Genomic DNA, 24,820 nt, shown 5'->3' on the forward strand with positions numbered 1-24,820 from the left:
AGGTCCTGGTGAGGGAGGCTCCACCCTACAGGCACGGGAGGGTCCTGGGAGAAACCGGGAAAGTGGCCAGATCAGACAGGGAGGCAGCCAGGGGCCGAGTCTCAATGCTCTACCTCTGCCCTCCTTAGGGACCACACTATAGGACCGATAACCAAAGGAGAACACCCCCCCCACACACCCATATACACACACCATATGGTTTCACCCTAACAGGACAAGGGGACATGTGGTCTGGCCACCGGAAGAAGCCCCTAGCTAGTCCACCCTCCTGAGCACAAGATGGAAGCAACATTTATATGCATAGAGCAGGGGAGGGGACCCCCTTCTGAGCCCAGATCGGGGTGGTCAGTGATCCACAAGTCTGGCCCCTCGGCCCTCCCGGCTGAGCGTGAGCAGTCCCCCTGATCCTGTTCTGCAGGGTCATGGGAATGACCTCGCCATTCATCTGGACACGTGTCAGGACGCTGCCACATTGGACACCTATGCAGAATAGGGTATGGACCACAGGTGTCCTGGACCCTTGGTGCCTGCAGGTTTGGGTTGGTTTTGTTTTCTTGACGAAGTCTGTCTTAAAGGGTGTCTTGAGTGAGATGGCCTCTCTGCCCAGAGGGCACTACGGTGGCAGCAGGGGCAGGCACCTTGGTGCTCCTCCGGTGGGATGCTCTGTTTCCTGGCTGTGTGGAATGGTGCAAACAGCCCGCACACGGACGGTGGCTTATCTCAGAAGCCCCTTGGAGTCTCCTTGGGGACATAGAGGCCACCTGCATGTCCTGGCCCGCCCTCCCTCCCGGCCCTGCGGGGCAGAGAGCGCCCCGCCCCCACCAAGTAGCCCCAGAGAACCCTGCTCCAGACGCCATCACTTGCACTCCCAGACAGAGCATCCTGACTCGTCTCCCAGAATGTTTCTTTCAAAAATCACTACCTACTTCTCCTTGCTTAAAACCATCTGGTGGCTTCCCGTATCATTCAAAGTAAAACCCACAGTGCTTTCCATGGTGGATGAAGCGTCAGCTACCTTCCATCCCCAGGCCCCCAGGAAGCCACCTGCGGTGGGATGAAGCCAGCGAGTCTGCACAGCGCAGGGAGCCGAGGGCCGTGTCCTCAGGAGGGTGTCGGCAAGGACTTACAAAACCCAGTGCTGGGGGACCCACGAGGGGACAGCAAGGACTTACAAGACCCAGCATGGCCGTTCCTGAGCCTGGACAGCGTGTGCGCTCTGTCTGCGCTCTGATGTGACTGCAGGGCGCCCTTGCCTTGGTCTTGATCCATCTCTGTCACAGAGAGGCCCTGATCAATGTTAGTGTTCGGTGACATTGTTTAGGCCCGAAATTGTCGGGGGCCAGCCACCAGCACACCAAGGCCTGCTGCTTTTCCCCTCCCACGACCCTGTGTGACCTGACCTCCGGCTGCCCCGTGCACTGCAACCCCCCCCCCCCACCTGCTGCTTCTCTCTCCCTTCATGAGCTGCTCCTGCCATGCCAGTCCCCCCCTCCCCCCATGGTTGCACAGGCTGCCCGTCAGGCCCTTCAACGTGGCCAGTCCCTCTGCCCGGTCCCGCTGCCCAGGGCGCACATGGCCCAGTCCAGGCTGCCTTCCCCGCCGGGCCTCATGCTCTGTCCTTGGATCCCGGTCACCCGGCAAACCTCTCGCCGCCATCTTCTGGCCCCCGCTCATGTCCTGCGCCTCTCCCCCGTGCCACCACCAAATCCCACAGCCAGGAGGCTGAGTCCCACACCGGCGCACCACAGTGGTGGGGGGCAGGGACGGTTCGTGGGTGGAGCTCCTATCCTCCCAAACCGCTCGGGCATTTATTGGTGTCCAAGAGCCCACTCTCAACCCCTTCCTTCGCTGTAGCACTTGGAGACCAGGGCTGGAGCGGGGAGGGCAGGTGAAGGACACAGGTGCTGTGGCCAGTTTCTTCAGCCTCTAATTCCCACCGCCAGATGCCAATGGCCAGAGCCTGGTGACCCCTGAGCCCTAAGAAGCAGAGAAGCTGGTGCTCAGAGCCTGCCCTTTGCTCTGCCTGAATGGGGTCTGACTCCTTCATGTGGTAGGACCCGGCCCCCTGATTGGAAGCAGGGACCCCATGGCCAGCCAGGGTCCGCCATCTGGTGTTCCCAGGCCTCCAGGTTTAGGGGCCTCTCTTTGCTTTGCTTTTAAAGAATTATTAATTCATTTGAGGGTGCTGGGTGGCTCAGTTGGTTAAGCAACTGCCTCCGGCTCAGGTCATGATCCTGGAGTCCCAGGATCGAGTCCCGCATGGGGCTCCCTGCTCAGCAGGGAGTCTGCTTCTCCCTCTGACCCTCCCCCATCTCGTACTCTCTCTCTCATTCTCTCTCTCACACACATAAATAAATAAAATCTTTTAAAAATTATTAATTCATTTGAGAGAGAGAGAGAGCACGAGCGGGAGCAGAGGGAGAGGGAGAGAGAATCTCTAACAGGCTCCTCACTGAGCGTGGAGCCCGACACGGGGCTCGATCTCATGACCCTGAGCCGAAATCAAGAGTCAGGTGCTCAACTGACTAGCCATCCCCTCGCTATGCTTTTAAAATGAAAGACGTCAGCCGCTCTGTTCTTTCCTGGGGCTCCTGTCATAAGATACCCCACACCGAGAGGCTTCACACACTGCGAATGTATTCTCGAACGGCTCTGGGAGGCCAGAAGTCTGATGCCAAAGTGTCGGCAGGGCTGGGTCCCCTTAGAGGCTCTGAGGCAGAATCTGGTCCGCGTCTCCCCATCAGCTGCCGGAGCCACCAGCAATCCCTTGGCCTCCACCTCTGTCTTCACTGGGCCTTCCACCGTGCCTCTGTGTCTTTCTGGTGAGGACACGGGTCATTGGATCAGAACCACTCTACTTAACTGGATCGTATCTACAAGGACTCCATTTCCAAATAAGGTCAGACTCACAGGTTGTGGGTGGACCTGAGTTTGGGGGAACAGTGTTCAGCGGTGACAGCCCCATCCATAAATGCTGGAGCCCCACATCCCGTGAGGGTTCCCACGTCTCTCCTGGTTACCCCCCTTCGCCTTTCCTGCTTCTGCCACGTGCTCCCGGGTGGCCCACGCTGGACACCGCCTGACTCCTTCATCAGTGCAAAGCACCCTTCATGCGGGTAGCTCTGGGCAGCGGACATTCACCGCGAGTCGTCACGCAGGGACGGCAAGCCATGCGGCCCAGATAGCACAGGGCATTTCTTGGCAGGTGGGCGCCCCCCCGGCCCCCCGACCTGTGATGTTGCATCTTTCCTCTCCCTACCCTCTGTTCCACAGGCTCTCACTCCTCCCAGGATGCCTGAGGAAACCACAGGCGCCCACTCTCTTCCCCTCGCCCCTTCCCTCCTGCCTGGACCCCTGGAGGCAGGGGAGAGGGAGAGCACAGAGCAGGGCATAGCTTTCCACATCATCGAAAGCCGTGGGGGTATTTTCCTAACAGGAGTCACACTGGTCTGGGTTCTGCTATTCCCCTAGAATGTGAAAGCAGTCAGCTCTTATTTCAAAGAGCGTTTCTGGTGTTTTTTTTTTTCTTCTTTCTACATCTGTGCTAGCATTCTGTGATTCTTAGAGAACCAAAATTCTGAAGAGCAAAGCCCAGAGCCAAGAATGTTCAAGCCAGAAGAGGCTTCTGTGAGGAAGGACATGGCGTGGGCTCTGGGGGGAGGGGACATAGAGCCACGCAGACCACCTGTGTGTGGCCTGCAAAGGGGTCCCGGGTGCCCACGGGCAGGGGGAGGGGCAGGGACGAGTAGGATTTAGTCAAGATGATGATTTCTTGGCTATGACACCAAAAGCCCAGGCAAGAAAAGAAAAATATACATAAATTGGATTTCATCAACATGTCAAACTTTTGTGCATCAAAGGGCATGGCTGAGAGAGCAAAGAGACAGCCCACGGAGTAGGACAAAATATTCAGAAGTCATATGTCTGATAAGGGATTCATATCCAGAACATGTAAAGAGCACCTACAACTCAACAATAAAAAAAAACCAAACACCTGATCTAAAAAACTGGCAAAGGATTTGAATGGACATTTCTCCAAAGAAGATACTCAAACGGCCAATGAGCATGTGAAAATCACTGTATCACAGATACCGTGCGATATCACAATATCACATATCACTATGAAACACAAATCAGAATCACGACATACCACCTCACACCTATTAGGATGGCTACTATCAAAAAAAGAAGAAAGAAAGAAAGAAGAAAGAAAGAAGAAAGAAAGAAGAAAGAAAGAAAGAAAGAAAGAAAGAAAGAAAGAAAGAAAGAAAGAAAGAAAGAAGAAAGAAAGAAAGAAAGAAAGAAAGAAAGAAAGAAGAAAGAAAGATCACAGAAGTAACAAATGTTGGTAGAGAAATTGGAACCCTAGTATATTGCTGGTGGGAATGCGAAACGGTGCAGCGCCTCCGTAAAAAGCAATTTGGCCGCTCCTCCAACGGCTAAACATAGAATTCCCATATGATTCCACTCCTAGGTATATACCCCAAATAACTGAAAGCAGGGCCCGAAACAGATCCTGGGACGCCCATGTGCACAGCAGTACTATTTACAACAGCCGGAAGGTGGACGCAGCCCAAGTGCCCATGAAGGGAAAGAATGTGCTTCATCTGCACGGTGGAGTATTACTCGGCCATGAAAAAGAAGGGCGGCCTGACACCTGCCACACTGTGCATGCGCCTGGAGGACATGATGCTCGGTGAAGTTGGCCCGACACAGAAGGACAAATATTGTCCGATCCCACTGCTCTGAGGGGCCTAGAGGAGGCAGATTCATAGGGACAGAAAGCAGGTTAGAGGTTACCCGTGGCTGGGGGAGGGGACTGGGGCATTAACACTTAATGGGGACAGAGTTATTGTTTGGGGGGATGAAAACGTTTTGGGACGAGATGGTGGTGATGGTTGCACAACATCGTGGATGTAATTAAAGCCACCGAATTGCACGCTTGAGTGACATTAAATTGTGTGTTATATACATTTCCCCCAATTTTTAAAAAATTAGTACTATAACACATAAAAGCCATCGAATTGTATATTTACATGGGTGGAACATATGGTATGTGAATTATAGCTCAACAACGCCGTTAAAAAGATTTAAGTGACCCCTAGGCAAGGGCCCCTAAGCCTTAAGAAGGGGCTTGGTGCCCTGAGCTCAGCGGGGGCGGGCAGGGGTGCAGGGGTGTTCCTGCGGCCCCCACCGCTCCAGCGCCTCTCTCCCTGCAGCCCAGCACTGCCTGGCGCCTCTGGCAGGAACTCTGCAGGCTGCTTCTGTCCTGAGCACACAGCCTCCCCTCAGAAGCCAATTTTCTGCACAGTGAAAATGTTTTATCTGTGCCCACTTTAGCAGATGGCCCCCCACCTTGGCCTGAATTGAGAAGCACAGGAATCAAACAGGGGACAGACGGCTTCCTTGGCAATGTCTTATAGGCATGCAAGCCTGCAAACTCACACCAGCCCTCTCCCGCCCTCCCCTGCCCTCCCCCACTGTGGGAGCTGGCCAGCAACCCTCCGGAGACCGCCCCTCCTCTGCCCGGCAGACCACCCACCGGGCATCGCCTGCTCGTGGTCGGTGCTCCGGAAATGCGTCCTTCATGAAGAAATGAATGAACTGTGGCTTTTCATTGTCTCGCACCCTTGTCTGCCCCTGTGCCCTGCACCCTTCCCAAAAGCGAGACCACCGGGTCCATGTTGTCCATGCTGGGAGGCCCAGCTCGTAAAGGGTGGGTGACTGGGTCCCGGTAAGGGGCTCTGTGCTCCGGACCTCCGAGGTGCGGGCCCCACCCGGGACCTCTGTGCACCCTGATTTCCATGGTGACTAAGAAAATTCCGGGGAGAAACCATGACCCAGGTCCACTACCGATGATCAGAAATGTGAACTCATGTGTGGTTGAGAGAGCAGGGGTCTGGCCTGAGGCTTTGAAGAAGGAAAACAGGGACACTGAAAGGACAGCCAACCTTGTGGAAAGGTCCAGTGAGGGCAGGTCCCAGGGCCGTGGGACTGATGGTGAGGCAGGGGCCTGTGTGAGCAGGGGCTCGGAGCAGAGGGACCGCACTGATACCCAAGGATTGGGGAGACCGGCACTTAGGCCCCAGGGAGAGCTCAAAGAGCCTGCAGAGACCCTCCAGCCTTACCCTATCTTTCTATGCTAGGGGGACGTGGGCACCAGCCTCCTAGAGCAGGGGACCTAGGCAGGGGACAGGGAGGGATCCATGTGGAGGAGGATGAAGATTTGCATCGCAGTTTAAGGTAAAATGCAGGACTTCAAACAGATCTTGTACTTGCAGTGGGCTACTTCAAGTCAGACCCCCCCACCCCCGACTGGTCGGTAGATGCTTCTCTGTTGCCCCTCATGGGGGCGTCAGGGAGGGAGTTTGATAAGCCCCAGAGCAGGTCAGCCACGCAGGCTGAGCCTCTGGGGTCCTGGGTGGTGGTGGCGGCGAGGGCTGGGGGGAAGCAGCCCTCAGGAGCCGCCAGGAGCTGACAACTGGCCTCCCAGGCCTTCCAAGATACTTGACACTGACCACATTCCCTCGGAGTCACTGGACCCCAGGGCTACAGCCGAGATGTCCCATGGCCCAACCCCCAACCTCGAGAAGACCACACTCCCCAACCTGGGCAGTATTTCCCAGAGGGGATGGTCCATGGGAAGGCCCTGTGGGGCCATGAGGGGCAGGGGCCAGCCCTCTCAAGTGGAATCTGGAGGAGGGGTCTTGGTGATGCAGAAAGAGGAGGGGAGGGCCCAGCCCCCATGTTTACCTTCTCTGTAGCCGGCCCTGTGTGCACACCTGCTCGTCCCCTCTTCACAAGCCTGCCAGGTAGGGCTGTTAGCCTCATGTTACAGGTGAGGACAGTGGCAGGAGGCAGGCTGGGAGAGCACTGGGCTGGGAGTCCGGAATCCTGAGTTCTGATTCCGGCCTGGCACACACACAAGATGTGTGACTTCGAACACAGCCTCCCCAGGCCTCGATCCCCTCATCCGGAAAGCGGAGGGGTTGGACTAGTTGACCCTCAAGGTTCTCCCAGCCCAGACATCTCACAGGCCTCGGATGTAGCATTTCTCCCTCCTTGAGGGCGGGGCTAGACAAAGCCACAAATCAGACAGGTCGCCCCTTGCCCCCGGCGGTTTGATGGCTGAGGGGTGGGGAAGACTCAGGACCCCATGGTGGCTGTCCTCACATGCGGAGACAGATGGGAGGAGCCTGCAGCTCCATCTAAGGAACTGAGCACAATATACAAGAAAGAAAACAGGCAGAAAGATGAAGAAAACTCCCTGATGCCTGAAAGTGGGACAGACCGTCTCCATGGGATAGTGAGGTCCCCATCACCAGAAGCGTGCAAGCCGAGAAGAGTTTCGAGCATCTGACCGGCTGCTGGAGTGACTGACTTCCGATACTCTCTAGCTTTGCAATCCTGAGTCCCTCCGCTCGGACTCCCACGGGAGCCGGCTCCCGGCTGGGCCTGGCAGCCTCCTTCTGAGAGGCGGTGTTCAGTTCCGAGGCCCCCGAAGTCGTTCACTGATGTGCCAGGATCAGGTGTGAGAAGTGCAGAAAGAAATTTGTTTCTAATGATAGTTAAAACACCTGAGTTTTTGAATGAGCTCTTCATGGAAATTAGAAACTGAAGATGTTATTGCAGGCATAACCACGCGCCTTCCTGAGTGGGCGGCAAAGAGGTGGCATGTGGGCTGGGGCTGCCGGCACTGGGGACACCCTCGGGCCTGACCACAGGGGCCACGAGTGACGTCTGCAGGTGGACGCCACCTGCCAAAGGCCGCTCTGGAGGACACAGGCTCCTCCCCCAGGGGCAACAGAGAGAACTGCCTGCCTGCCTGCCTGTTGCCCTGCGGACGCCTAACCTCCTCCCTCCGAACCACCGCGGGCAACAGGTGGCTTGCTCACGGCCCAGCAAACCCCAGCTCCTGAGTCCTGGACAGAGAACGCCACTGCATGGACAGGAAGTCTGTGGGCAAGGCCGAGCGTATAGGCCCATCTGCAGTCGGTGCGTCCCATGCCAGCAAGCAGCCAGAGGGGCTCAGCCCTTCGGCGAAGCTGCCGGGGTGTGTGTGTGTGTGTGTGCGCGTGCGTGTTGGGGTGTGGGGAGACCCATCAGCCAGGTGGGCTACTTTGGCTCTTGACCACTTTGTCCCTTAGAGCAGTTCACAAGTTCTAGGTCCATCCAGAGTCTAGCTTGGCTCGCGAGGGGCAGGGAAGCTCTGGCCAGCGCTCAGGGTTCCTGCATCACCCACTTCCCCTGGTTATGTGGATCTGGGAATGCTCATACTTGAGTGGAGGGAAGGGGCCTGGGAACCCCAGAAGAGGGGAGGTAACCAGGCATTGGCCACGATCCAGTCAGCGGTGACGTGGCAAAAAACAGAACAGGGTTGTTTGGGAAGAACAAGGCCAGGCGGCTTGGGGCCCTGCCTGGCTGTGCGGTGGGACAGTGCATTCAGGGGGAGGGAGCGGGACTGCAGGGGAGGCGAGGAAGAGGGGGTTACTCTGCACCCCAAGCCCAGTGGCCTTACCCCGCCGGGGCATCCCTTCCCCTCTCTCTGCCTCCGTGTCAGCTGCACCTGTGAACTGGGGAGCCCCCCCCCATGTCCCAGTGTCAGCAAGGGGTTGTGGGACTGCCGAGGGCACAGTGCCACGCAAACACGAGGCTTGCACGGCCCTGCCGGTGGGGGTCCCTGGGCGCCCCCGCCCCGAGGCAGGTCGGGGTGGCATTGGCGAGCTTGAGAAAAGAGACACTCCACTCAGACCACCGTCTTTCTTCACTCTTTACTGTGTAAAAATAAACTCAACAATTCATGTCGTTTCAGCAAGAAAATGAAAAAAAAAAGCAATACCAGTAGAAATAGTGCATTTCCAGAATTGCTGATGGGAGGTGGCAGGTCCCATGGTTTTGACCCATTTGATACCCAAAAGGCTGCAGATCATATGAAAAATGTACAGCTTTGGTTAGCAAATAATGAAAAAGTAAGATACATCGATTCTCTTTCATATTATACAATATATACATTATAACAATATCAACCAGAGGGGGTTTGCTTTGCTGGATTTTTTTTTTTTTTTTTTTTTTGGCAAATAAGACAAAATTGGGACTCTTAAGTATTGGGCTTTTTTTTTTTCTCCTCAATGACTTATTCCCCTTCAACAAATTGCACTTAAGTCCACTGTGCATGGAAGTGACACATTTCCCATCATTAGTTGGATAAATTTACACACTGTGTTTTAAGAGATGAAACCATGGCTATGTCAAGCCACATTTTGGTTGTCATGAGATTATAAAGGATATTATCCTCTTTGTGTTACCAACACGTAACCCTAGTTCTTTCTACCAGGATTGGAACTGATCATCAAGTCCTTGACTTAAGTCAGCTCCAAGGCAAAGGGTCCACCATAAATGGCCAATTCACATCCTGGCCCCCAACACCTTTGAGCACAGGTGGCCCCTCTCTGGAGCTCATTGGAAGGACTGAACCTCATGCCCACAAGACACCCCCTTGGTCTCAGGTCCCAGGGCTGGTGACAGAGTGATCTTTGCAGTCTTAGAAAATAAACTGGGAATCTACAAAAGGAAAAGAAAGCATACAAAATGTATCTCTTTCTTCCAAAATACACGCTTTCAGTCCTACATTTTGGCGGAGCCTGAAAGTATTTTCCAGGGAGATAGAGGTTGATTTAATTTTATAGGTTTGTCCTTTTCTTTCATAAAAATACTCTTGTTTGGTAATAAACTTTTTCTTCTACAGTAAGAGAAATAATACCGTGTTATCAAAAGCAAGAAGGCTTACGATTCCAGTGGGATCTAAGCCCCGAGGGCCCGGAGAGCCTCCGTCAGCAGCTCCCCCACCTCGGACACCCAGGGAGCTGTGGGACACCAGCTCAGCAAGAGCTAACACCGCCTCAGCAGTGCTGTGTGTCTTCTTATTTTATAAAACGGCTTACCTGAGATAGGCATGTGTTATTCAGTGCAAGAGGGAGCGTCGATCAGATTAAGGAGGAGATGGGAGACTACGTGGATTAGATTTGTGGCTGTGTCATCGACCTTCCTTGGGGCCGGCAGAGTGCCAAGTGTTAACACAAAACAAGTCAAGGGCTTGGCACAGACTCCAGCTAGGGGCGGGAAGGGAGCCGAATGTCAGCTTCTGTCCCTGGCACCGTGGGGGCATCAGGGGAGGGCCAGGAAGGGGAACAGGGCAGGAGGCCAAAGGGACAGAGGCATAAGCGTCTGGGGTATGCTCTGCCCGTCTCTAGCTAGGGCAGAGGATGGCTTGTGGTCCTGGACGGACAGCTCCCACCACGGCCGCCTGGGGCGGAGGGTGGTCTGGGGTCCGCTAGATCGGCAGGGGCTGGTGTGGGGTGCTGGCAGGAGAGCACCCAGCCCCCTGCGGGCCTCGCCTAAGCAAAAGCCGCGAGGGGGCTGAAGTGAGGGGTGGGGCCGACCTGGTCTAGAGGGGTGATTCCAAGCTCTCGCTCCGTCCCAATCATGGGCTTTGTTTAGGCTCCTTGTCAACCTACATGTGAAAAATACTTCTTGGTGTGTTTGGGGAGTGGGGAGGAGGGAGAGGGAGACTGATCCCTCCCTTGACCTCCCCCGACACCCTTGGCTTGCTTCTCCAGCCATTTTCTGTAGCGACGCGGATGGTCACAGGACGATGGGTGGCACTGGGCACACGACACGGAACCAGAAGTTCATGCAGGCAGGGGGCACACATCAGACCGAGGGAGCAAGGGACGCGCCACCCCGAGGAACATGCAAACAGAGAAGATCCCTGCAGATCCAAAGATGCCACAACCCGACGGGCTTTGACGAAGCACAAGGGTCTCAGAAAAAGCCACTGCTGAACCACAACACGCAGCGCGGCGCCCGGCCCGCACCCTCTGAGCAAGAGCGATGCGTCACAGGACGGTGACCGGGCACTGTGCATACACCCACGTGGACACTGACACGGAGACACCAACACAGATGCACGCAGATGCACTAGGTTTCCGACGCAACAGGGACCTGTGTGTGAGGAGACAGGTGCCCCTGGAAGGAACAGAAGACGGGGACACCTGCTCCTCCCAAAGAAATGTCTGCAGCTGTAGATGAGCCAGGCAGTGTGGTAGAATTTCTAGAAAGACTTGCCAGCCTTTTGCTAATTGGACTCCTGGTGACAGAGTCCAGGGTGCCCTCAAGGTGTGCGACCCCCATATGGTACGACAGCAGGGAGCCCCCCTGGGGCACGGCCCGTCTTTGTGAACTTCCTCTCTCTCTCTCTCTCTCTCTCTCTCTCTCAACACACATGCACACACAGGAACACACACGCACGCGCGCACACACACACACATTTCCCCTTGCCTCGGAAGGACTAGAAGGAAATGTATGGGTGCTTTTCATGGGGGAAAATAAAGTTCAAGGTTCTGGACACTAGTCGTGTCTCAGTGTCACCAGCTGGTGACAGGTCGGGGGCTGCTGCAGGACTGGAGCCCTGTAAAGAAGGGGGAGTGGGTTTCAGGCCCCAGCGCTGGCCGGGGAGTTCCGCGTGGGAGGCCTCCCGAGGCCCCGCTCCCGTGGAGGACTCACCACAGCCAGCTGACCTGGGCCTGGGGGCGTGGGAGGAATATGGCTGTCAAAATTAGCTCGGACCTTCTCATCCACTGGTCCAGTTTCAGTGTCACTGGTCCTAACTGGCTGGGTCTCAGTCAGAATGTGGGTTTCCTTGTCTAAAAGGTCCCTTGTCGAGCTGACCCATGATGCCTCTGGTCTCCACTGCAGAGTTCAAAAGGGAGGGCCGGGAAAGCCTGGCTTCCTGGGCTGGGAGGGGGACAGCCCCCTCTCAGGGGCACTAGTGGGCAGCCGAAAGGGAGGGATGGAGCCCACCCTTGAAAGGGTGCAAGACTGTGGGCTGGAGACCCAGTCCTGGGCCAAAGCCAGAGAGCTGGACATGCAAACCAGCTTCCCAGGCCCAGCACCGTCCTCAGGTGCCACCCGCAGGGGCGCTGCCTGGGCACTGGGTGGGGACTGCCCGCTTCCTGAGGCCGGCCGCACCCCCCCTGCCCCTCGGCAGCCTCTCCCTGTCTCACCACTGGAGAGCACAAGGTGCCACCCCAGGGCACAGTCAGAGAGAATCCGCTCCTACTACGAAAGAGAAATTCTCTGTGGAGAGGCCCCCCAGCCTCGAACCAACTGCTACAAGACATTTATTTTCCCGGTAGAGGAGAGGTGGCTCTGGAAAAGGTTTGCAAAGACAGACGCGCGTGTGGAGGAAGCTGTGCAGCCCCGAGGCCTGCGGGCAGCTCACAGAGTTGGCAAGTACAGACATTCGACCAGTCACAAGATTTCCCAACACCACAGAGGAAGAAGGAAAGGAGACAGCTCATTCTGAAAGAAAGTGCCTCCCCCCAGAGACACACACTCGCCCCCACACACACATCCTCACCTACGTCTGCCCGGCCCCATGTCGCAGCTGCAGCCGAGGGCGAGCGCGAGCGGGGCGGGCCTGAGACCAGGTGCGGGCTCCTCCAGGGAAGCGGGGCCTCCTCCCGGGCAGGAGGGCGGCCTGGGCTGTGTGCGTGTGCGTGCGCGTGCGCGGGTGAGGGCCTTGAGTCACTCCTGGGGAGAGGGAGAGAAGAAGACACGAGAGGGTCATCACCGCACAAGCAGGGGGGAGGCGGGCTGGCAGGCCCGGGGGGCGGGAGGCTCGGCGGCAGGAGCCTCAGTTGATCTGGCGACAGGCTTCGAATGTCCACTTGGTGGCTCCCCCGTAGATCTCGATGTAGGACTCGGCCCAGGCAATGACGTTGCCAGAAAGGGCCTTGGCACTGCAGGTGGCCAGGTTGTATACCTCCCCGGGGGTCAGCTTGCGGTCCCAGATGTTGAAGTGGGCCAGCTCGCCCACGAATGCTTGGGTGGCATCGAACCCGCCACCCAGGGTGTCCTTCAGAGAAAAGCAGAGGGTGAGGGTGGAAGGGGCTGTAGGGGCGGGGGTGGGGTCTCTCGAAGGGGGCACGTGTCTGTGTCTGCCCCATCAGGGGCTCTCACATCCACCTCGTAGTACCCTTTCATGTCCTGTCTCTGGGTCTTCAGCTATGCACTGGTCCCCCTCCCATGGGGAGCCCAGGAAAAGGGCCACTACTGGCCACCTCTGTCCTGGATGCAGAGCATCTCCTGGGGACACCTGGACTCTGCCTGACGTGCGGCCTGTCCCTCGGCCAGTGAGTGGGTCAGCTGAGACCATGCACCACCATGAGAGCAGGGCCTTGGGGGAGCCTCTGCTACTCTCCCTGCCGGGACGAGCTCAGATGTCACTCTTTGCCGAGCCCATCGGGAACAGAAGGTCTGGGACCCTCCCACCTACGCTTCCCTCTGGGTGCCCAATGAGAGACAAACCACTTCCAGGAAATAAATTATGCATCGCTAAAGGCAGACTGGCCTTCCCGTGCCAAAGAAAGTGTCGTTGCAGCCCCCGAACATTGGGACCAAAGCCCACTCCCACTTGTGCAGGAACCTAGCCCAAACTGCTGCAGAACCTGCTTCCCTTGGCTCCTTCTGGGAATGTGGGGACCACTTCCCCCTCTGACCCGCTCCCTCCTTGCTCCCCCTTGTTCCTGGTCACCCACCCTGGTTCTCCTTCCTCTGGTTCTGGGGCTCCTCCCCCTACAGCCAGCACCCCTGCCGGCCCCCAGGCCAGTACCTGCTCCTGGCCCAGCACCAGCACCCCCTGCGGCTTGATGGGGTGATAGGGTGCCAGGTTCTCGCCATTGCCACCCTGGGTGCCATCCTGGTAGGCTTCCCAGACCCCGTCCCGGGTGGTCCAGGTGATGCAGATATGGTGCCACTGGCCATCATTGATCACAAAGGGTAGCTTGGCCACCTGGGAAGGAGGAGGACACACATGACGTGACGGGTACAGGGGCACAATGCAGATCAGTGATCATCGCTACTCACCACGTCAACCGTTATTCTTCTGATCACGACGTTTAAAATAAATACCAAGAGCCATTACTGAATTCTCTCAGCACCTGCCCCTGTGACCTCACTGTCCGCCAGCCCCATCCATCGATGGATCATGGAGTCACATAGGAAATGTGACGATTTGTCAAGGGGCCCCTAAGATCGATCTGAATGTACAATGTCCTCACCCCTCCTCAGCCGCCTCCCACTCTGCTGGTCTACAAAACCAGCCCTGGGAGGGAGAGTCCCACCGCTGGGGTCTCAGCTCACTGCTGCGGTCTGGGCCTCTCTGCTCTCCTCCAACAAGATAATTGCCAGATCTGCGGGGTCTACACCCGCACAGCCTCTGCAGAGATTCGGACTCAGGCCAGCCTCCGGCCTGGGACTCCCCTTCCTCTCTAGCATTCGGGGTGGGGGGGGGGTGGATGGTGCGGCAGACAAAAGGACCCGCACACCCTTTAACTTGGAGACATGGAGCCCAGAAAGGAACCACCCTTTCTGGTCCAGGCCTCAACAGCAGGGGCCTGGATTCCAATACCCAGCCTGGGGTTGAGATATTCCGTACCAATGCTGCCACAGACACTGGGGAGTGGAAGGCCGGCAGCTCATTTCACAGCTTCGGAAAAGGCTCCCGGGAGGGAAGAGGCTGCACCCTCCAGGGGCTCATGTGCATCTGACCTCCTCCCAGGGGTGAGGGGTTGAGCAGGATAGACTTGGACTCTGGCAGAATCTCTGGAGGTACCTTCACCACCCCTAGAGCATCTGCGGTCCTCCACATACAAGGAACAAAGCCAGTTCGGAGGCGAGCTAGGGGAGGAGGAGCCGGGGTTCGATCGGAGGGATGCAGCACCCTCTGGATCATCCTGTGCCAACCCCCACCCTGGGAGGCCTCTGTCTGGGAAAGCTCCAGCTTCACACCGTGCAGGGAGTGTGGGCAGCAAGGGCGCCCCTCCTCCCCGTCTTCCCCTTCACTTCCCCCCAGTCCTGCCTGATGGGCCCTTCTGTGCGGGGGGCACAACAGCATCTGTAGCTGCAGATCTGCCCCAGGGCCGGGGGGAGGGGGGCCTGGGGGGCCTCACTATGCTGTCCTACGAGTCCAGAGGGCTGGGGGCTCTACCTTGTCGTTGATGAGGATCTCCATGGGATTGTTGCCCCACTCGATGAGAACCAGCTCGTTAGCCTGGCCCGGCACGGCATAGGAGAAGGGCGTGCCCACCCCAGGGGCAGCGCTGGACTTGAGCCACATGCACACTGTGAAGGCGTACATCTCCGGCAGGCTCTTCTTCACCTTGGCATACATGTAGTTGGTCCGCAGCGGGAATGTGAGCTGGAACTTGTCTCCGGGACGGTTGTCCTTCTGACCTGGAAAGGACAAGACACAGACCTCATCTGCACCTCAAAGCACTTGTCCCAGTCCGAAACATGCTCCCCCCTTAGCCGCCCTCTAGCTCTGGGAAGCCGAGGAGCAGACTTATCTCCATTTTATAGTTGCTGAGAGGAAGGCCCAGCGGGGTCAAGTGCTTTGCCCTGCCCAGGGCACAGGGCCAGAACAAAAGAGCTGACCCACGTTCTCTGCCCTCACTGCTCAGGCTCCCACATCCTGCCCCTGGGGAGGCTGGGATGGGGGTGGGGGGACCGTGGTGGGTCTGGGCAGAGAATGGGTCAGTGCACACCAGATAAACCGGCCCTTGGTGGTGTGGCCACAGAGGGAGGTCTCCTCCAGCCCCAAAGAGGTTAGCTGCCCCCCAGAGCAGCCCCTTCAGCAGACCTGATTCCTGGATGCAGTTCACAAATACTCCTCTCGGATTCCCACCCAAGACAAGCAGACCCCCGGTGCCCAGCTCACTCCCCTCGAGGACGGGACATGCTGCAGTCCCTGGTCACTCTTCTGACCCAATCAGTGAGCCCTGAGGACTCTGGCTATTTCCAGAATCCTATCTATCCCCCAGGCAGGAAAGATGTTCTTCTGAGGCTCTTCCAGCAACTCTGCTTGGAGCCCTGCTGAGAGGGTAGGGCAGCAGGGGGTGGGGAGTCATCCCTGGAGCCAGGGCCCCCCCAGGGTGACTGCTTTGAGGACTATGTCACTCATTCTCAGGGAGAGCTTCCTCTGTGTCTCCTGAAAAATCGGGCTCCTGGCCTGACAGCCTCCCTTCACACAACAGCCACCAGCTCCCTGCCTGCCAAAGATGTCCTGGCGAATGCTTGTCTGCCCCCTCTCAGCCCACACGCACTGTAGCTGTGGCCCTGGCTAGGGTGTGACCGACTCCAGGCAAAACATTCCAACCCAGCAGTGGGCAAAGGCACAGGGCCCAGAGCCAGGAAGACACACACCTGCAAGCTCCTGGGTGTGCTGGGGGCTTGCCAGGAGTCCAGAAGGAAACAGGCCCCCAGGCCGAGAATTATTTCTAAAAGGCATCCTGCTGGGCCAGCAACCCCCCATCCATTCAGGTATCAGGGAACAGCAGGCCTGGCCCCCTCAGTGCTCCCCCCAACCATCTTGGACTTGTATTCCCGCCCTCGCCCCCATGCACGCCTTGGAGTAGATCCAGCCCCTGACCTCTCTAGGGGATGTTTTTCATCCCCCCCCCCCCCCAGAAATCTCCCCTCCTTTCCTCCCCCCTCCCTCCCCCCTCCCTTCCCCTGATCTGTTTTTCAGTTACATAACGTGCCTTAAGATGGCACTGTTTAAATCCATCCGGCACATTTTGCGGTCCAAGAAGGGTCACGTGGCCCTGCTCCAAGCCCAGGAACCCCCCCCACTTTTACAACCTTGTTTGATTTCTGTGACTTCAAGGCTGAGCCCAGCTCATCTGTGAGCCCCGGGGTGCAGGTGCTGGCCAGAGTTGGTGACCCAGGAACCACAGGACATGCAAGATGCCAGGGCTTGAGTCATTCAGAAAATAAAACCACAGGGAAGGGGCTCACCTGTAGGGGGTAACCCGGAGATCCCCAGAGGACAGCAGGGGTGCCATGGAGGTGAGAGAAAATGGACCATCCCCAGCCTGCACCCCATTCCCTGCTGGGGATGGGGACCGGCTAGAGCCAGTCTTTCTTACCAGGGAGGGCTTGGGAACGACACAGCTACAGTGCAAACTTACTGAAGATTAAACAAATCAGACTTGGAAAAATCCTTCCAGTGTGTGTGTGTTGGGGGGCGGGGGTGCAGCCGACACCAGTCAATCCCTTCCTGGCTCTGCTTCCCCTCCCTCCATATGTTCCCAGCCCAGGGGGCCCCAGCCCTATCAGAAACATCGACTGGAAACCCCAAAACCCAGGGCAGGGATTCAGGAAGCCGGAAGGGGCTGGAGGGGTGGAGGAGCTTCAGGCTTCTACAGCCTGGAGCGGAGCTATTCAGGAAGCCAGGAGGAGAGGCAGGGTCCCACTGGCCAGGGAGCCTCGCAGGCAGCACGGCGCCCCCCCCCCCCGGCGCCCCTCCCCCGGCCCGTTACCTTTCTCCAGCTCGCTGATCCGCTGGTGCAGGGAGGTCAGGGCGCTCTCGATCTTGACCCTCTCCTCCGTATCGTTCTTGGGGCCACCCTTGCCCTCCTCCAGAGTGTTCACCCGAGACAGCACCTGCCTCTCCAGGTCATCGATCTTGCTCTGCAGCAGATCTTTGAGGCTGTTGGTCTGGCTGGAGGAATTGAGCCGGCTGTACTGCTGCGGGGGTGCAAGGGCGGGGGGAAACCACACGGTTACGCGCGCAGCGGGGACCGTGCTGGGAGGCCCGTGGCGCGGTCCCCTCAGGGCGAATGCGGGGGCGGCCTGGCGGGGAGCTCGGACGAATGGCCGTCTGCTGGGCCCCGCAGGCTCCGGGCAGCCCCGGTCGGGCATCAGCGCGCGGCCGAGGCGGGGGTGGGGGTGGGGGTGGGGGTGGGGCAGGGCAGAGGGGCGCACGAGCCGGAGGGGGAACCGCGGCGCGCGCGCGGACCTCGAGGTTCTCCAGGCGGGTTTTGAGCGACTGCAAAGTTTGCCCGAGTTGGCTGAGCGTCTCGGCGGCCGGCGTCCGGGACAGGTCGCCCATGGTGTTCTTGCCCGAGCCGGGCTGCTTGCGCCCACCGCCGGCCCGGGCCTCGCCGGCGCCCGCGTCCAGCGTGCTCTGGCTCTCGCAGCGGCCCAGCTTGGTGGTCAGCTCGCGAATGGTCTCCTTCTGGCTCAGGATGGTCTCCTTCTGCTGCAGCACGGTCTCGCGGAGCTGCAGCACGTTGCTCCGGAGCTCCTCGGCGCCGCCGGCGGCCACGGACGCGGCGCACATGTCGGCGTCCACGGGCACCGAGGTGCAGATGAAGCGCGTCGGCCCGAAATCCTGGGCCGCGCTGCCCAGGAGGCAAAGGGCGAGCAGCGCACACGTGCGCGCGGCCCGGCCGGCCGGCATGGCTGCGGGCGCTGGGACCGGCGCTCCGGCCCGGCTCCTGGGGCTCGGCTCGGCGGGGCTCGGCGGGCGGCCGCGCTCTGGCCCGCGCTGCTCGGCCGCGCAGTCCGCACAGCCGCGCCGCCCGGCCCTCACTGCCGCCCGCGCTGCGGAGCCCGCGCCTTTTATGCCGCCGCGGGAGGGGCCTCGGCGCTGCCGACGTCAGCGGGGGAGGAATCCCGCTTTAATTGTCCGCGGCCGGGCCCGCGGCGCGGGCGGGGGTCGTTCGGGCGCGCGTGGGGCCGCCTCCTCCGTCTCTCCCCCCGCCCCCACGCGAGCTGGCCTCGCTTCCCCGAAGGCTCCGAGAGCCGCGGGGCGGGGACTACAGGATGGGCCACCTGCGTGCTGTCCACAGATGTCGGGCGGGACTGCGGGCGGGTGGGAGGCCGCGGCGGGCTGGGGAGACAGAACTCGGTTCAGCCCGCTTGGCCCCACAGAACACCCTCGGCCCGGGCGGGGCGCGTTCAGGGCCGGACCGGTCCCCAAGGGCTCAAATCGTCTACACTCGTGTACCGGCTGAGGAGCGCCGGGGAGCGGAGCCTCGCACCGCCGCTGAGTCCAGAGAGGGGGTCGCGGGGCTGCCGCACGCGGCTTGGATGCCCGTGTGGGGTTGAAATGCCGGCCTACACCCTGGGCCTGAGGACTTCTCCACGGCCTCATTCCTGGCTCTCCTGCCTCCCTCCCACAGACGCGGGGCTTTGGGGACCCGGCTAGGTCCCGGGGGAATGGCAGCACCGCTCCCCGCCCCGAGCCGGCAGGGCGGGCGGGCGCTTCTCGGATCGAGCCTTTCCTGCCAGCGGAGCCGGTCCGATTCCGGGCAGACGGCGCCGCCCGGGCTGGACGCTCCCTGCAGCCCCGGGGGAGGCGCTGAGCCGTCTGTGTCCGTGTGCGCCTTGGGCTCTCTGGATTCCGGGAGCCCCAGCTGGGCCCACTTCTCCGCCCATGGCAAGTGGGGAGGGGTCCCGGCCCTCGGCGGGGTCGTCCCCCGGTGGAGCTCCGCACACGGCGGCACTTCACTCATAGTCACCCCCGGCCCCCCGCCCCCACCCCGCACCTGTTGTCTGAGTAGCGCGCGCCGCGAGGCGAGGCTCCCAGATTCCCGTCCGGGTTGGGACGCCCGGTTCCGGGCTCTGGACAGACCGAGCCGCTGGCGCGCCCCGGGCGGTCAGAGTTCCGAGCTGGCGCCAGGATCCCGAGGTCGGGCTCCAGGTGACAGCAGGAGCCCGGGCTAGAGCCGCGGGCCGGGAGGCCGCGCCGACGCCCCAGACCCTCCCCCCCAAGTCGGGGCGCTGCGCTGGCGGATCCCCAGCCCGAGGGACCCACAGGCAGCTGCAGGGTGCGGGGGCTGGGCTGCCGGCCCGCGGGTGCGAGGCGCCCCCGGCTTTTTTTGAGAAACTCCGGTCTCCTCCGTCCCTCTCGGCGGTCGCGGCCCCCACCCGTGCCCCCGGGCGCCCCGCCGCCGGCGTTCTTTGGGCGCCTCAGCCCTGAACCTTCCGGAGCCCGCGCGTCCTTCGGCCTCCGCTTCCCGGCGCCAGAGGGACCCCGCGGGCTGCACGCGGCAGTCCTGGGCTCCGAGCCCCGCGGCGCCCCGGGCTGCGCGCGCTATTCGCCTCGGCGCCCGGGCTGCGGGAGGGTGCTGGCCCCCGGTGCCCCCGCGGGTTTGCGCCCGGCTTTCCCCAGGCGAGAAGGCGATCCGGGAGGACCTCCCCGCGCGGGGGCCCCGGGGGCGAGGCTGTCCAGGGCCCAGAGGGAGGGCGCGTGGGAGCGGGAGAAGCGCCCCGCGGGCCCCGGGCAGGCTGCGCGCACCGAGCGGGATCCCTCGGCGCGGCCTTGCGTCCTGAGGCGCGCCCACGACGGGGCCCCGGGCTTTCAGCACCGGGAGAGGGGACCCGGGCACGTGGCACTGAGGGGCGCCGTCCCGCAGGGAATGGAGTAGCGGGCCTCAGGGGGGGAGGACGGGCCCTGGGGCAGTGTCTGGGGCAGCGGGAGGGAAGTGTGGTGCTCTGAGGGGAGGGCAGGGGACCGCGGTCAAGGGCCGGGCCCTTCCGCCCGGCGATTTCTGGAGCGCTGCGTCCACCAGAAGGCGCTCTGCGGGACCCCGGCGCACCCGCGGGGCAGGGCTCCGACAGGTAGGTGGAGGGCCCTGCTGCCGCATCGCTCTGCCTTCTTTCAATCCACCTAACCGGCCCGAGATCCTGGGCCCGGGAGGATTCGGACCCGGTCGTGTCTGCGGCTTCCTCCTCCTCCCCAGTGCTCAGAGGTAGCTAAGAGCTCTGGGGCTAGGGAAAACGAAAACCCTCCGAGAAGGAACCCGCAAGCTGCCCAGCTAGCTGGTGGGAAGGTCCGAGATGCAGGGGCTCCTTTCCGCCTGGCCTGGGTGTCAGAGCCCAGAGGCACAGAGGGCGGGGATGGCAGGGAGCCCGGAAGACAGACAGTCCCCCACAATTCCAGGCATTCCCAGCGTAAGTGTGCAATAGGTGTAAGTAACCTCACGAGCGTAGATAATAGTAACATGTAATAAAAATAATTAGAAATTGATGAGTTCCGAGTATTACCTTTATTCTTAATATAGTTTATTTAATTTTAAGTTTGTGTAATTTAAATTTTAATGATGGCTGTGTTTAACAGTCCACTTGCAAACTCCTGAGCACATAGCAATCAGCTGGTGCCAGCCGGCTGCGCACACCCCTGGTGGAAGTGGGTGGACAGGCCTTGGGAGGGTAGGCAGGGCAAAGAGGGCTGGTGGGAAGTGTGGCCGAGTCGGAGCCTGGTGCTATGCCCAGGACACTGACTCACCTGTGTTGTCTCCTGCATCTGTCCTCTCTCCAGACCAAGGCCATGAACGGGTCTAGAACCTTCCCCTGAGCGTGAAAAGCTCCCCTAGGGGTGGGCAGGAGCGGGCCGCTGGGTGGGTGCTGAGGGGGTCCTCAGAAGGTTCTGGGAAGAGTTAGGACAGCACCAGACAGGGGCACATGACCCACCCACCCCTTGACTCTGAGCCTGGCCAGCAGTCCACCCTGCCTTTTAAACAGCTACCCGTGAAGTGGCGGGCTGGGGAGCAGAGGGGCGGGGTGGGCTGAGCTGTGGGACTCCCGTCTGGGAAGAGAAGGCAGGAGTCCTCATGAGCTGACTCTGGAACACAGGTGGGCTCTGTGGGGTCTGTGGTGCTTCGGAGGACATGCCGCGGGCCCCTGCTGGGTGAGCTGGCAACTTGGCTAGGATGGGAGGACGCTTTGCAGTAACAGGGCTGGCATCTCAGACATGTGGGGGACACTTCCTGCAATGCTCCCAAGTTGTGTTTTGGTTTTGGCTCTGTGTTTTCAACAGCCCCTGTGATGCTGGCCATGTTCTGTTTCTTGATCTGGGTGCTGTTTCTTGGAGGAGCTTACTTTGTGACAATACAGTGGGCTGTCCAGATGTGATTTGTGCACTTTTTTGTTTGTGGTTACGCGCCTCGCATGAGGTATAGGGATGCGTGGCGCCCATAGGGTGTCCCCAGAGCAGAGGAGGTGGGCTTCTGCTGTCACCAGGTGAGGATCAACAGGACCTCTGGCAGCCGGACCCTCAGAACAGAGCCAGGCCATGTGATCCCGTCTTTGCCCCGTGAGATGATTCTGGGCTCGAGGGGTGGGGCATGGGGCAGCTCTGACAGCAGCAAGCCCCGGGGGGCCTCCGTGGGGTGGCTTTGCTGACAGACCCCACCTACCCGCTCTGGGGTGACGGGGCAGGTTCCTGCTGCCCAGCTCTGCTGGGGGAGGGGCCTTACCCAAGCGGTCCCTTCCGCCCTCTTCTTGGGCACCTGCATAGTAATAACGCTGCCTTTTAAACAAGAAACTCTCCCTTTGCAAAGCCCTCTGTCCACATTCATTCATTTTCCTGTAAGGCATGGCCAGGCAACCGTCCTCACTGGACAGATGAGGAAACCGAGGGAGGCCCAGAGAAGTCCAAGACCACACACACGTCCAGTGGAGGCAGAGCCGAGGGACAAGCCGTGGCCTCCCTCCCAGCCCTGCTCTCTCGGCACTGAGCACGGGAGCCCCGGCCGGCAAGGGCAGGAGCTCTCTGAGAGAGGAGACTGGATGGCAGAGAAGCAGTGTGGGGGGGATGGAGGCCCAGCCTGCCCACACCCAGCGGCGGAGGCCCGTCGGGCAGGTCCGCAGACTCCGGGCTGAGGGGCTTCTCGCCTGCCACCCTTGGAGGAGATGTGGCCCCCTGGGTTCCACAGGGTTCACAAATTCACGTCCATTGGGCAGACACTACTAAACCGGCAGCGACCACGGCAGGGCCTCCCCGGTCACGGTCAGCCGCTGTTAGGCTGGGCCAGCGGCGCCCCTGCAGGCCCCCAGGCCCCCTGTTTCCAGAGGGGGTTTCCCCACAGCCAGCCCTTCCCTCCTCCGGGCTGGCCCAGGCTCGCAGGGACCCAGCTCTGGGTGGTCTCCCTCCCTGCCCTGCCCTGCCCTGGAGCCTGACACGGGGGCAGGGGTGCCGACCCCAATAAAGGGGAGTTTTATAGGCACAAATGTGAGCCCTTCTCGGGAAGAGTCGTCTCACTTTTCTCCGAGCAGGAGTTTCTGGTGCCAGGCGGAATCGTGGGCATGTAGTACTGTGTAAATATTCATCAAGTTTGCTCTCAGTTCAGCAAATATTTCCAGAACATTGATGGAGGGGCATGCTGGGTGCCGGGGCTAGAGAGGAATGAAGCAGCCTTCTCCGTCCCAGAGAGCACTCCGTCCATCTCCCGGGCAACACGGCTGTAAATGCAGCTTTAGGGTGGCAGGCGAGTGCCATGGGGACAAGAGACACCCCAAGGCAAGGCATTTGGGTGGGCTGGGGTTCAGCAGTCAGGAGGGCCGCCTGAGGAGGTGACACCTGAGAGGGGTGAGGGCTAGCATGGCCTGTGCTGGGGGTGATGGGGCACGCCCTGGAGAGAGGGGGCGCCTTTCATCTTTGAAGAGTAAAGTGCAAAGCAGGGGTCAGGAGGAGGTGTGGACGGCAAGGGAGGAAGACTTGCAAGCCTGCTGGGGGCCAGGATCTCCTCCTGTGGGCGAGAAGGCCCAGCTGTGGCCCTACGTGTACGAGGTCCCACCTGCGAACCCTTCCTTGGAGGGCAGACTTGAGGGGAGCAAGGCCTGCAGAGGAGGGCTGGCTGGGAGGCGACTTCTGGCAGTGGTGAGGGACGGCACCGTGGTTATGGGAGCAATGGGAGAGAAAGATGGATTTGAGAACAGGCTAGGGGATTAAATTGTTGGGACTTGGGGGTGACTTGGGTTGAGGAGCTACCGGAAGGAGGGAGCTCACATGAGTCCCGGCTCTTCCCTGGTGGGGCAGGGGGGTGGAGGGGTGCGGCGCTGCCTCTGGGGCCCCGGGACTGGCTCGAGGGGGACACCATCAATGCCCACTGGGACACATCTCTGCTGGCCAAGAGGTGATGGCAGCAACGAAGTCGGGGTGCTTGTCCTGGAAGCCAGCACTCGGGGGGCTCCAGCTCAGCTGAGGTCATCAGCACCCTCAGGATGGTAGGGGGATCACCCAGGGGGAGGACGGAGGAGAGCACCCCGGCCCCAGATTTCCAGGGACCCTTCTGTCAGGATTTCTGAACAATGCATGTAAGGACACGGAGGGCGCTCTCAGCCGTCGATGCGGCGGTCTGTGGCATCTCTGCCATGCTGTGGTCTCTGCCCTCCGAGGGCTAGTGGATGCAGAAGGCGGTTCTGGGACGGCCCCGAGCCCCCACCCCGCCAACGCCAGTGTGCATTAACATGGTTCGCTCCTTCCAGCTGGCAGCATCCGGCTGGTGCGAGGGGGGCCGGGGCCGCCGGCCGGATGTGTCCTCGCACGTCAGGTTCACCATCTGCCACCCGTCAGGAGAGGGCATGGGAAACAGACAATGAGGGGAGGCATGCAGTGTTCCAGAATACAAATGGTGTGCACCCGCGGGGGATTACAGTTGTTGGAGGGCCTGTGCTCGGAAGCTATCACTCAGGCCAGCAGGGGAAGAGCGTGGGCTCCTTCCCGCAGAGCAAGAGCCCTCTGCCCCGGGGACTGGCCGCCACCCACGAGCTCGGAGGGCAGGGGCTGCGGGCTGCCAGGTGCCGGGGGTCCCTCAGGCACGTCCAGGGCACGGAGGACACTGCGAGTCAGCGCCTCCTAAGTCTGCGATAGAGAAGACGCCTTCACGTGCCTTCCTCCATTTGGTGGTGGAAGGAGCCTTCCAGAGAGCAGTAGGTGGGATTCTTGTTTTTATTTTACCAGCTTTAATGCCTCGGCCTAAGCAGCACCATGAAACCCAGTAACGTAAGACCTGGCCTTCTGAGTTTCCATTCACTCGCACACTCAGTGGACATCTTTACAGTGCCGACTACATGTTGCAGGGAACTCTCCCAGACAGCGGAGACCCAAGAGCTTTCCAGCTCTCACGGTGGGAATTTTCTTGGTTTTAAGTTTCAATTTCATGCACTTTTCCTAAAACATTGGCATCTA

The 24,820-nt window shown here is 59.9% G+C and overlaps 1 protein-coding gene across 2 annotated transcripts; it reads right to left on the reverse strand.

Moving 5' to 3' along the window:
• Window positions 1-8,754: 8,754 nt before the first annotated feature.
• On the reverse strand, window positions 8,755-18,447 carry NPTX1 (neuronal pentraxin 1). 2 transcript variants are annotated; one of them, XM_045888305.3, is made up of 5 exons: window positions 17,861-18,444; window positions 17,382-17,589; window positions 15,050-15,294; window positions 13,673-13,852; window positions 8,755-12,916 (listed from the first exon to the last, which is right to left on the reverse strand). In XM_045888305.3, the coding sequence occupies exons 1-5, from the start codon at window positions 18,302-18,304 to the stop codon at window positions 12,695-12,697; spliced, it is 1,299 nt and encodes a 432-aa protein (XP_045744261.1). In that variant the 5' UTR covers window positions 18,305-18,444; the 3' UTR covers window positions 8,755-12,694. The 2 variants fall into 2 exon arrangements, with proteins under 2 accessions (XP_045744261.1, XP_064439753.1); XM_064583683.1 differs by lacking the exon at window positions 13,673-13,852 and having other exon boundaries at window positions 17,861-18,447.
• Between the last annotated feature and the right edge of the window lie 6,373 nt (window positions 18,448-24,820).

Source organism: Mirounga angustirostris, unplaced genomic scaffold (assembly GCF_029215605.1).
Source record: "Mirounga angustirostris isolate CCGP_5_RB_7025 unplaced genomic scaffold, mMirAng1.0.hap1 SCAF_17, whole genome shotgun sequence".
NCBI classification, from domain to species: Eukaryota; Metazoa; Chordata; class Mammalia; order Carnivora; family Phocidae; genus Mirounga; species Mirounga angustirostris.